This window comes from Marmota monax, unplaced genomic scaffold, assembly GCF_021218885.2.
Source record: "Marmota monax isolate L192 unplaced genomic scaffold, Marmota_monax_Labrador192_F-V1.1 WCK01_AAM20220418_F8-fsc00201, whole genome shotgun sequence".
In the NCBI taxonomy this organism is placed as follows: Eukaryota; Metazoa; Chordata; class Mammalia; order Rodentia; family Sciuridae; genus Marmota; species Marmota monax.
Window position 1 is genome coordinate 1,577,535 of NW_026695150.1, and position 13,427 is coordinate 1,590,961.

The window sequence follows — 13,427 nt, forward strand, 5'->3', positions numbered from 1 at the left end:
TAGGCCCCCAATAAATGTTCTTTTCCCCAGTTAAAAAAGTTAGTGTGCATATTTCCCCTAAATAACCAAGTCCTTCTAGACCTTTCCCTGTCCATCCCTGCCCTGGTTTCTGGGAACCCAACGTAAGTTTGTGACAATTGCTAGTATTCCTCAAATAAGACTTCTGCAGATCATTTTCTTATACCATTATTTAAGTGGCTCTGCCTCACTGTACTGTAATTTTATTATAAAATACTTTAAAACCTTCACTCGGTGTTTTCAGCATTTAAAAAAAAAGAAAGAAAGAAAAAGGAAAGCAACTGGCAGGAATCCATAGAGGAAATGGCTAGGAGATAGCCTGCAACTTAAAACCTGGAGGTGTGAAAGCTGCCACCCTTCATGCACTTGATTTCCCTATCCCACCCCAAAGAGGTCAATCCATATCCAAAGCTGATGATACAGTTTTTAATTAATTTTATTCCTGTACTAATTATAATAAGGATCTACATCATATATTAGATAGGCATTGAATTAAGAGGGCTAAGTGTTTTGTCCATATTCTCTTAGAAAATTCTAATGCAGCTGAGAGCAATAGTTGGCTGCAATTCAATTGCAGGGTTATTTCACAGACATAACATTCATCGTGTTGTAAAGCAGAAGAAATCTTAAGGCAATCTGCTGCAAAGGACTAGAAAAAAGTGAAGAAAAGACCAGTGGTAACATTGATTCCTTGTTTGGGACTCTAAGCATTAAAATTTGTAAATTCTCCTTGAGTCTTTTGCAGCTTAACTGTCTTTTTGACAGTTAAAAATAGAGAAATATAGTAATTGGAACTGTCACAAACAAAGATGTATTGGTCTCTATGGAAAATATCTCCCCTGAAAAATTAAAGCTTTGCTTGACACAGTGGATTCTCTGGCTGTTTTTGGGAGACATAATAAAGAGCAGAGTGGAGTCAGTCATAAGCTTCTGACTCATTACGATGAAGCCCCAGAGAGCTGATTATTAACCAAAAGGAGAATAAGGTTCTATCCTTGAAATTCTGAGGGCAAAACCAGCAGCAGAATGGAAATGCAGATTTTCCCAGTAGCTTCCCATTGAAGCACTGTGTTCCTAAGACAAAGTGCCTTCCAAGGTTAACCTCTTCATGTAATCTGCTCCATCGCTCAAGAGAATCACCCAAGGAGCCCAAACCAAGCGGCCACACCAGCATGTTGGGGAGATTCCCTTTTTACCATTTTTTAGAGAGTGTCTGAGGAAGTAGTCCTTACCATAAGTTATTTTAATGTAGTCAAAATTCATCTACAACTCAAGTTATACCCCACAATAACCTTGCACTACAGGGACCACAGCAAGTAAAAATTCTGCCAATAGACCCTGTCTTTTCTTTGCTTGGAGTTGAAATTTATGATCTCTGGAGGAAAAGGACACTATCTGGGGACAGAATCTTTACTTGCCCAATTGCCTGCGGCGAGATTGAGAGTGGAGTAAGCTGCAGCACTGAGTTAAACCCCCAGTTCTGCTCCCTGCAGCTGGAATCTAGACCTCCTGCTGTTCCCTCCAGGTGAGTCCCTACAAGTAGGAAGGTAACCAGGAACTAAAAGAAAGACCTGGCAAGAGGGGATGGCCTTGGGGGCCAGTACCTATGAGAAAACCCTGAATGGCTTTGGAAAAATAGAAATGATGGTAGATCCCTACTCTCACTGAAGGATAAGTAGGTTCACAGCAGAAATCCAGTGCTGGCACTACAGAATTAGGCAGAGCTCGGAACAACCAACCACAGAAAAACACTTGTAATAAGAGAAATAGCTTTGCTGTAGTTAAAAACTTTTAATTACATAAAAAAATCTTTAATTACCATCTCCATTTAAAGAAAGAGGACCATATATGTCCTAAAAGTTCAGCTCCTACTTCTTAGGAACATGGTGTTGTAGCACATTATGATTTTCTGTAAATTTTAAGTAGCATATTAGAAGAGAAACATGTGATAACAGAACAGTAATAGTACCTAAACCAAAACAAAATAGAAGTTCTTTCTTCTCTTCCAAAGGAAGAGGCTCCGTTCTGGTTCAAAGCCTACTTGCATTTATCTGCATATTAGTTATCTAAGGTAGAGTTCTTCAAATTACCTTATTCTAATCATTCTAATCACACCCTTGATTGTCTTTTACTTAAAAAGCACTAATGAAATTCTTGACAAACTGTAGAATGGTGTTTATTGTCTTCTTAATATGCATAAAGAGTGCTTAGTGGGTTACTATTTTTAAAGGGAACTCCCCACCCCCACTCATGCTTTTCAGTTCTATACTGTACAGTATTTTTAAATTTATCTGCATATTACCCTTTATTTAAATCAGGCCTAATGCACACATGAACAGCTATATGGTTAAAATAACTTTTGTAGACAATATAACATTAGTTATTTCCTTTTTCCCTCTGTATATTAGAATCCAGGATCATACTTGTGAACTGCTTGGGAACTATGAGTTTATCAAGACACCTACCATCCTAACCTATGAGTTCATCGGGGGAGGGGACGCTCTCCCTTCCAGTGCCCCAATCTAACCCAAGACCCAAGACTTGCCATCTTTTCTGTCCGATAACTGTCTCAATCCTTGAATGATTCTCATCATCAATCCTGTTTATACATCAGATGTCATGTTGTTTGAATCAACCCAAGAGTAACAAAAGAGAAAAATCATAGGAAAATGAACTCATTATGTGGTGTATGTAGTTAGGAGTTAAGGCAACAGATTGAGGGGTTACAGCCATACCTGAATAAGGTGATATTAAATTACTTTTAAAAGGCTCAACAAATCCTTTGAACCCCAAATATGATATATCTTTGGAGGAAAAGAAACTTTCTACTCATCTGCTACAAAGACAGTGCTGTTTTCTAGCACAAATGCTCTCCTGCTAGAATTGCTTTGCTACACTTCTGCCAGAACATGACAGGTGACCTCCAAATAGACTTGTTGTGTTGCAGAAATGCAGCACCCACACGCTTGTTTCACAAGTAAGTTTATCATCCCTGAAAAAAAAAAAAAGAACAGGAAAGAACAGAGAGAATTAAAAAATGGTAAGAATTTGGCTTGCTGGTTTATTTCTTTTTTTAATTCATGACTTTCTGGTATCTGGTATACATACGTGTACCAGATCCATCACGGATTGCTAAAAAGATCAATCTGTCCTCACTAGAATGTACTACCAAAAGAGCAGGATGCACCAAAGAATGTTTTCAATGGATATTAAATAGCAACAAAAGTTTTAAAACAGAAAACAGAACTGAGTGAACTAAAAAAATTCATGAAGGTCTAGAAATATAATCACTCAACAGCACATGACTGAATACTCTAGGAGCAATCATGTATTTTTTTCTACAAGATAAATTATTGAACGGGGTCATGTGATTCTTAGCAGGCAGAAAGATGCACTTTCCCAAGGAAAGTTCATCATTAAATGTATTATTTAAGACTGGATCATCGTAATGCTATTTTTAATCCTATCATCTTGCTGCCAAAATTGGCCATAAGCAGCTGATGCTCAGCCACTAGAAAAATGATGCTCTTAAACATAATTTGTACACTGGCATGAGAATGGCACTGCTTTCCAGTTAATCAAATGTTTTGCTAGATGTGAGCTGCATTCAGAAAAGAGAAAACTGCTTGCTGACTTAACTAATAAAAAGGAAGCTGACCTCTATTGGGTATGGAGAAGCTCCCATCTTCCCCAAACTACCAATACTGAAAGACACCCCCCCCAAAAAAAAAAAAAGTTAAACCCACCATTTCATCAACAGAATGAAGCTCAGCTCCTACAGTCTCTGATTTGAAGCAACCCATCCTTCTCATCACGTGCATCTCACTCCCTCCTAACACATGAGGCTGAATGTCATCAGAGTTCACAGTTTGGAGGGTGCTAACAATCCTTCACCACCACATTGCCCATCTCTCAGCCCTTTGTTTACAAGAGACCCTTTGTTCTCAAAGCAATCACAGGGTCACTAAACCCATTTACAGAATTCACACACTGCTATAAGAGAATAAAATAATAACCAACAGAGCCACTAAAAGAGCTAATTTCTTGCCTTTAACTGAAATAAGAAAGCTATGTCACCTTAATAGGACCAGTGATGCCAGTACCAATTGTATAACTACCATCAAAAACCATCTTGAGAAGACTGGTCTTCTGGCAATTGACCTCCTATTTCTCCTTCATTCCAATCTATTTCTTCCTTAGGATCAGATGGCTCTAGTGAAAACTGGGAAATATTGACTATGCTCTAGACCTGGGAGACCACTGGACAGGGGCATTGCAGAATCCCTCCCAGAATGTGCTGCATCTCAAAAGATGCCCCCAGGAATCAATCAGGTAGCCAGCACCTTTGACTCTTGTGCACACAGACCACAAAGTCTGACTGACTCAGGAGCACTGGGGTGAGACCTGAGATTCTGCATCCCTAGGAAGCTCCAGTGATGCCGTGCTCTGGTCTGTGAGCCATTCTTCAGCAGCAAGGTCTTAAGACATTTTTAAAGAACTGTTGCTGTCTCACTGCTCCCTTTCCTGCTTTCTCTGGATGCCACACAATGCCTTATTCAAACTTAGGAATAAAATCACATCCCACTCTATCGCCAGCTACTTCTTTAGTCTTTACTTAATTTGTAGGCTTCTGGGATCTATCAGAGGCAAATCATTCCAAGGACTACTTCCTCCATGTTATGAAACATGGATAGCAAGCACTTCTCCTCAACCCCAGAAAGTTCTGACTGTGCAGCAGAAAAGAAAAAGTGACTTCAAATGTAAAACTTCCAAGTGTTCAGTAAAGTGTTCTTTAAATGAATTGAGCCCTGGATATAATGCAGATCATTGTCTTCTGTGAAGAAAATATGTAAGCTCTCTTCTGAAACTTTCCCATTGTTATTAAAACTACACTGCACTATGCAACATATCATTAAGGATGCAACCCTGATGGGTGCGAGTTTTAAGAAGAATCTATATGCCAAATGCCTAAAATAAAAAATTAGATTAATAACTGCTCACTTGAAATGATAAGTTAATCATCTATGACTCTCAAATACTACCAGTTTTCTACAAAAGTGTTCACATGATTGCATTTTCTGATATATACTTTTTTTTGCCAAATTCCTTTGTTTTTCTATATAGTCAACCAACCATGTGTTGTTCTGAAAACTATTATGCATTTTACCATCAGCCATTTGTGGTTCTATATGATTTATTTTTACTATAAGAGGTTTTGTCAAAAAAAAGTTTTATCGTGTTCTACAGTATGTCGTTGTGGTTTGGCATCATAAAATGTAGCCTGTACATTTATCAACCTCAGATACCTGTTGACCACAGAGATAGGCTCTCCAATGAAAACCTGATTGTGAAAGGAGAAAAAAGTGATCCTTCACTTAACAAGAAACTTCAGTTGTATGAGAGGTTAACACACTGGAACTCAAGAACAAAGGTCAAGGTTATATCTATATTTCTATCATAAACATGGCCTTGTTTTCCACCTTTTTTATTAATTTTCTTGATCGATGACAGTTACTGCCTTGGATTTTTTTCAACTAGAAAGAAAAATTTCAAATATAACTTTTTCATCAGATGAAATAGGAAAAACATTAAACCAGTTTTATTTTGGCTTTAAAATGATCCTCCTGGAGTCTGGAGGTCCCTACCTGTTTGGATACAGAAGTTAAAAATCAAACTACCTACTTTTAACTTAACAAAAATATTTTCATCCTATAGCAAATTCTGCAAGAATGTGGGATCTCAACACACAAAGGAGTCACAAAGAGCATTTAGATTTTAGAGATTTTAAGTTAGGATATTTTGGTTAAGTTTACTTTTAAACATTGTACAGTGGCATCGATGTTTTGTCAACTTTGGTCAAATAAGATCAGATGTTCCCATCAATCATCTACTTTCCTTGGCCTTTTCTCTTTTGGGCCCCTGAATATTAGTACATTTTGTAAATTGTAGTAGAAACATGTAATGTGCTTCTTGACACTTAATCCACATGCAGTTAATTCTAGACGTTTTGCTCCTGTTAGCGCCTATAAAATAATATTAGTAATTCTCCCCAGAGATTATAAAAGGAAGCACTGAATTGCACCCTTTTTCAAAGATAACTGTTCAAATTAAAACAAAGTGTCTAAAAAAAGACTTCAAACAAAAATTAATATTTTTCATAAATCATTTTAAATACAAGGTGAAGATCTTAATTACAAACCTCAAGTCTTAGGATCATGGAATAGTAGAACTGTATGCTAAAATGATGAAAGCCCTATCTACCACATTACCAGAAAAAAAAAATCTCCTCACGAATGTTCTTCAAAGCTATACATATTAATCATTTCAACTGAAGTCAGGGCATGAGAGAATCCACTGCTAAGAATCACTTTTTCTTACATAGATAGCTAGATGCAGGTTTCGGAGTTGTTTTGTTTTCTTTTTTCCAGCACAGTGGATCAACCACAGAATTATGCGGATTCTAGGTGGTGAAAAGTAAAATACCAATACACTTTTAAATCATACACGAGTTACAGAATACAAAGGGTGAGGCTGATGCTAACTCTGTTACTGATGAGACAGTGAAGCAGCCACAGCCTAGTGATCTTCCTGGCACAGGCACCATCCTGCCCACTGGGAATATGGTACTGCAGATTGGGGTCTACCAACTTCAGCGAATGCCAACCTCCTTACAGACACTGCTCAGTTTTCCAGGAAAAGGAGTTATATTGGTTTTCTCCTCTGGGAGAATTTTACCAAGTGAGTTGGAAAAGACATGCCTTTGGTCCTTTGGTGGAGTCTGTTCCTCTACTAACTGGATGGTTCTCAATTTTCAGTAGGAAGAGGAATCCACCATGCATGCTGCGAAGACCCAACCCTTGGGGTCTGGTTGATATGCAGTCCCTGAAATCTCCGACCTCAACAAGCTACTGTGATGCTGGGAACCCCTGAGCTCCCAGTTTGAGAAACACAGAAGTGAAACCATTTATCAGAAAATACTACTGGGTCAAAAATGAGCCTCGACGATTGGCAAGCAAGTCACACACTTTCAGCGGAAAGGAGTTATCACGGTCCGGTTGGCAAGGCGCACCTTGTCCAGAGGAAAAGGGAAGGGAACGAACTACAAACCCGATTTTATTCCCTGGCTCACGGCCTTCCCCTGACCGAAGTATCCACCCACCCTTCAACCAAGGTATCTCAGACCCGAGACTTCAAACCCAGACTCATTCAACCCGACGTGCACCTACCCAGCCTCCGTTATCCTGGATCCAGGTGTGCAGGTGCCGGTTCAGGTACTCAGTCATCCACAGGGCGATGTTGTCCACCAGGGGCGACATCTCCCGGTTGACGCTCTCCACACACATGACCCCACCGAACTCAAAGAAGGCCACAATCCTCCCCCAGTTCACCCCATCCCTGAAGAGCTCCTCCACCACCGTGGCAAAGCGTCCCCTTGCGGTGAAGGGCGTCAGGTGCAGCTGACTGGACATCTCGGCGAAGTCGCGACGATAGCGACGAGAGAAGTCATCGCCGGCCTGGCGGAGGGTCAGGTGGACCACAGGTGGCACCGGGCTGAGCACGGGCCCCGCGGCGGCAGCGGGGGCAGCCGGGGGTGGCGGTGGCGAGGTCCTGGCGGCCGGGTCCCGGGGCGCAGCGGGCGGGGGATGGCGCCCCGGTTGGGAAGAGAAGATGCCCGGCCCGGGGGCGGCTCCTGGGGACGCAGCGCCCACGTCTCCAGCATCCCACTCGTAGCCCCTCTGTGACAGCTTATAGTGGATGTACTTCATCACTATCTCCCGGTTATCATACCCTGTTCTCCCAGCGTGAGCCATCCTTTCTCCAAGGAAAAGCAGCCGGGTACCAACAGCACCTTTCGCCCCCGCTCCCACCCCACAGCCCCGAAAGAAAAAAGAATAGTTATAATCCAGCTATTTTATTGGATGTGCTTTGCATTCTTGGATGAGGGGGTGTCTTCAGTCACGCGGAACACTTGATTCTGGTGTTTCCCCCTTGGCATGAGATGCAGGAAATGTTTATTCAAATTCCTTTCGGATCTTTATTTCATGAGGCACATTATTATTAAGTATTGTTAATATCAGTCTACTTCCTCCGTGATGCTGAAAGGTTAGAAGGAAGAAAAAAAAAACTAGTTAAGTCAAAATCAGGTGCATTTTCCTTAATACGCTGGATGAAAGCAGGGCACACATACTACAAGTTACACGGTTAAAAAGAATGTATTAAACTACCTGGAAATTAAATTTACTCGAATGCACTCAAAGTCGAAAACCTCAAATGTGTCCATTGAAAGTTACCATTAAAGCAATATCCCGTGCAAAGAACTTACTTGTATTTTTTAAGGACAGCATGATCCTCTGTCAAGTTTCCTTTTTTGTAAAACCAAAACAAATGCATAAGGCAACGATCCCATCAATCTTCAGAACTCTCCGTTTATAGCTGCTTTAAAACTTCCAAATGAATCGGGAGTTGGGGGAGGGGATGTAAAAATCGGGAGGATTTCCAGATTGATTCCCAGACTTCGGCTTCGCAGAAATGTCAATCCGTAGGAATCCCGACCGGAGGTCTCAAGAGCACAAGGAAAAAAGGCAGCGGCGGCGGCAGATGAATTACAATTTTCAGTCCTGCATTTGCAGAAGTCCTGTGATTTTCCCCCTCTCGGCAATTTACACACGCACATACACGCGCGGGCACAGACATGGATCTCTATCCACGGGACCGCTTCACGCCTCCATGGGAGGGAGACACGGGAGGGAGACGATGGAAGAGCCGGGGACGGGGGCAGGAATCCTCTTCGGATCAAACTCCGCACAGCAAATGCATTTTCCGAAAAGCTGCTTGATAAATGAAGGCAGGACGCGCCCGGCCCGCCGGTGCCCAGCGCGAGAAGCCCGCGCGCTGTGTGTGGCGCGGTGGGGAGAAGGAGGTGGTGGGGGAGGGTTTTATTTTTTCCCTCTTTTCCTAAAAAGGATGACTGCTACGAAGTTCTCCCCCCTGGACCCCCTCTTCCGCTGCACCCCACCAGCGCACCCCGCCTCCGGGCTGCGCACCCTTTCTCCTCCTCCTGCTCCTGCGCGGCGGCGCAGGCGGCGGCCGCCTCCTCGAGCTCCCGCCGCGCAGCCCGCTCCGAGCAGTGACGGCTGCCGGCGGGGAGGGCCCGGCTCCCGGGCACCTTCGCTGGCGGCGGCGGCGACGGCTCGGTGGGGACACCGGAGCGGCGGGCGAGAGCGCGGCGGGCGGGCGCGCGGGCGGGCGGGGAGGGGGCGGGGAGGAAGGGGGCGGGCGCGGGGCGGGGGGGGCTGGCCTCTTACTTCATTCTCCTCACAAACCGCCTGGTTTCCTGTACGTACGTCACTGTTCATTCAAAAAAAAGAAGAAAGAAAGAGCCCTCCTCTGAGCCGCCCGACCGCCCCCCTCCGCCCGCTCCCTTCCCTGGTTAAAGGCGCAGCGGCCGGCCCGAAGGCGGCGCGCCCGGCCGGGGACACATGGCGCGCGGGGCCGCGGCTGGGGAGGGCGCGCTCGGAGCGGCCACCCGCCGGAGCCGCTCCGCCCGCAGGGCCCGGCCGGTGGGTGGCGCGAGCGGCGCAGGCCTCCCGTGCGGCCGCGGCGCGGTGGATGTGCGACCGGCCTCCTCGGGCCTGCGGCGGGCCTGGCGCGCGCTCGGGGGTCGCCGGGGCTCGCGGGGGGCCGGGGGGAGCCGGGCAGCCGCGCAGCGCAGAGCGGCTGCAGCTGGGCGGTTGCGCCATGAAAACAAGGGCCGGACAGCCCCGGGAATCGCTGGGTGGCTGCTGACCGTCTGTGCGTGCATGTGTATGCACACGTGTGTGTACTCACTCCGTGTGGCACCAGAGCTCTGTCGCCTGGGAGAGGAGCGGGGCCGGTGCTGACCCCCGAGGAGTGGGACCTCAGCGCTGCCCTGCGGTGAAGAGGGACGGCCGTGCACGTTGAATAAGGAATGCCGGGGAAGCACCAGGCGTCGTGTTTACTTTCAAGCCGCTTACTCTGTGTCCACGCCGAACACCCGCACGGTCCCTGGCCCCTGTCCACCTGAGCAGACCTGAGCGACCCCGGCCAGAACAAACTTCCAGGGGAGGGGATGGGAGAGGTTGTTTCGGGGCTTTAAAATAGTTGAGTGTATATTTTTCCTCTGCCCCTACACTTGGGACACTGGGTCAGGGCTGGCTACTTTAAAGCCCCGTCTTAACTGGGACGGTGGGTTTTTAACGGTCTCCACCTTGCCTGGCGGCCAATCCGAGATGGTCTCACCTTCTCAAGTGACAAACACAAGCAAATCCTTGTGCCACAACCAGACGTATTTCTTAATTCACCAGTCTAAATAGCCCCTAAGAGAAAAGGAAAAGAGGACAAACAAGTTGCATGTGTGTAACTATTTTTATCATTAAGAGTCTTTGGCAAATACAGCACCAAGGAGGGGAAAAGTGTTTAGTAAAAGCACAGCCGCAGGGCTTAAGTACAAACACATAGGCACACTGGGCTTTTGTGGTCATAGAAACATGACCAACGAGTACTACAATATGTGCGTTCCGACACCAGCTTTATTTTTTTCTCATTCCTAGTTTAAAATCAAGGCATTTATTCTTAAGAAGAAATAGCACACCACATTATTGTTATTTCTTCACCTGACATATCCTTTCAGCCATCCTGCCAACTTGTCGCATGTAGAACCCATGCCTTGCTACAATCTATTATTTGAGGGAATGAAGGGAGGCGCTGCTTCTTGCCCTTCTGATGGTTGTGAGAAGGTCCTCTTTGACTCAAGGAGAGTGGTGGGGAGGTGGTCTTGCCTGGATGTAGACACTAGGAATTGGTTGGTCTGGGATATATGTTCTCATAGAAATAGTAGAAAATATATTAATTCCATAACATTATGGTTTAGTAATCTCATACCCTTGTCTTAAACCTCCCAAATTGCTTAAGAATTCAAAGCCTTTGTACTTCTAACACCCAGCACGTGGGTGAGGAAACCAGAGGAGGGAGCTGGAAAAGAAATTGCACTTGTGCGAGGGAGGCAGCCAGAAGAAAATGGATCCCCTATTCCCAGAGAAAGGACAACTTCCTTCTCTTTCTTTGCTCCCACAGTCTCACTATATGGGTCTCCTGGACCACTTCCTTCTGTGGTATCTTGGCTATAACCAGCAGCTCAGGACAGGTCTGGGTCAGTCCTGGACTGCGTCTGGGCTGAGACTTTCCACACACATGCACCAGGGGGACCTTTCACTTTCCAAGATGGCTTCTATCTCTCAGGACCAAGGGACCACCCTTTGCCAGCTCTGTCTGGTTGGAGTCTACCAGTAGGGTGGCACCAGGGAGAAATAGCAAGATGCAGGGAATAGAGAGTGTATCAAGAGTCTGAAAGGCCTGTTTTCCTTCTTCTTTCTCCAGTATGCCAAACAAAAAGCTATTTTTTTTTTTTTGGCTAGTTTTCGCCACCTGCTGGTTGATGTTTAGAGCATTATTCAAAAAGTTCTCTTCCAGCATCAGTGTGGATGTTCCCTAAGTTTATGAAATTTTTAAAAGAACATTATTCTAATATGAACACACTAATGTTTAATATATGTATTAGATCACTACACTTTTATTTAAAATGAGGGAAGAAAGACTTTCAGAGGGAATTGATTACTAATAGAAAGATGAGTTCAAAATATAACCATTTTTGTTATTTTAGGTTAAAAACCATGACCCTGAATGAAGTGGAAAGAAATACATAAATGAAATGAACTAACTGGAGAAAACTAGAAAACTAGTAGTTCATGTAGCCTGCATTAAAAAAAATGAATTGCTTAAATAATAGCATCTCACAGGCCTGACAAGCAATTAAATGCTAGCTTCTAATTTCAAGTACCTTCTACATTGTGAACTCTTATGCTGAACAATGCATGCTCTTTCAGATGCCTTGAATACTTGGTAGCAAGCACTACATAAGCCCCAGTAATAGTGTTCCCAACCTGTTCAGGCTTAGAACCTCCTTCTAATGTAAATGATCACATCCCAGGTGTTTGCTTTGCGCTCTCAAACTCTTCTTGTAATCAGGAAATGCTTTTGTCAAATCTAAACCAACAAGCCTCAGTTTAACTTAGAAACTCACCAGATTAATTTATGGTGGGTTCTAAACCTCAAAAAGAAAGTTAGAATAATTAAACAACAAGCTTTAAAACTAGGCAACGACAACAGACACTAGTATGGCAATTTGTAAATCAATGGATGTGTAACTGATGTGAATCTGCAATCTGTGTATGGGGTGAAGGTGGGAGTTCATAACCCACTAGAATCAAAGTGTGGAATATGATATGTCAAGAAATTTGTAATGTTTTGAACAACCCACAATAAAAAATTAAAAAAAAAAAAAAAAACTAGGCAACGAATTACAAATAAATCATGCTGTGGTGCAAGTTTAACAGTGGACAAATAATGTTTATTTTTGGTTTGTAAAAGAAAGCATAGGAAATTTACTTGTGATTTTTTTTCCCTTCCAGATTAATGACTTGGCATTTAAAAGGTGAAATAAACTAAGGGTAGGAAATTGTCTTACACTTTTCAAATGCCTACTCCTGTCCTTGGATTTAAACGGCAGTCATAGAACCATCATATTTAGGCAGAAAAGGTAAAGAATTTACACTTGTGTGTGTGTGTGTGTGTGAGAGAGAGAGAGAGAGAGAGAGAGTGAGTGTGTGTGTGTGTGTTTGTGTAACAGCCCAGGAGCATTCTGCTCCTAAGTTACATCCTCAGCCCTTTTGTTATTTTGAGGCAGAGTCTTGCTAAGTTGTCTAGAATGTGAGATCCTCCTACCTTAGCCTCCTGAGTTGCTGGGATGTCAGGTATGTACCACCATACCTGGCAAAGGATTTGCATTCTTATGTGCTATAACTTTTGTTCTCTTATGCGGTCTATATTTAGCACAATTATCTCCCAGATATTGCTACTGAACTCAATTAGAAAAAAATAATCAAGGTTTTTGTTTGTTTCCTAAGACTATCTTGAGAAAGTCCCACGAACTGGATGGCTTAGAACAGAAATATATATTCTTTCACAGTTCTGGAAACTGTAAGTCCAAAATCAAGGTGTTAGTGAGGCCATGCTCTCCCTGAGACTCTAGGTAGGATCTTCCTGTCTCTTCCTGCCTTCTGGGAGTGGCTGGCAGTTCTTGATGATCCTTAGCTGGCAGCTACATCCCTCCAATCTCTGCCCATCCTGAGATGGCATTCTTCCTGTGTGTCTGCTTTGGATTCTCACCAGGCTGTCTGCCATATTGGAGGAGGACCCATCCTCATAACCTCATCTTAACTTGATTGTATCTTTACAGACCCTGAATAAGGTGACATGTTTAGGGGTGACAATTCAAGTCATATATCTAATGGGGGTATCTTTCAAATTCATGAGGATTGTTTACTCAAAGG

At 43.8% G+C, this 13,427-nt stretch overlaps 1 protein-coding gene across 1 annotated transcript in view; it reads right to left on the reverse strand.

Moving 5' to 3' along the window:
- Bcl2 (BCL2 apoptosis regulator) overlaps window positions 1-9,229 on the reverse strand; it is a 167,103-nt gene extending 157,874 nt beyond the window's left edge. Inside the window, exons 1-2 of the mRNA XM_046428231.2 lie at window positions 8,342-9,229; window positions 7,245-8,114 (exon numbers count right to left, since the gene is read on the reverse strand). Of these exons, the coding sequence (XP_046284187.1) occupies window positions 7,245-7,829 (585 nt within the window). The 5' untranslated portion in view covers window positions 7,830-8,114; window positions 8,342-9,229. The remainder of the gene's footprint in view (window positions 1-7,244; window positions 8,115-8,341) is intronic.
- Window positions 9,230-13,427: the final 4,198 nt, after the last annotated feature.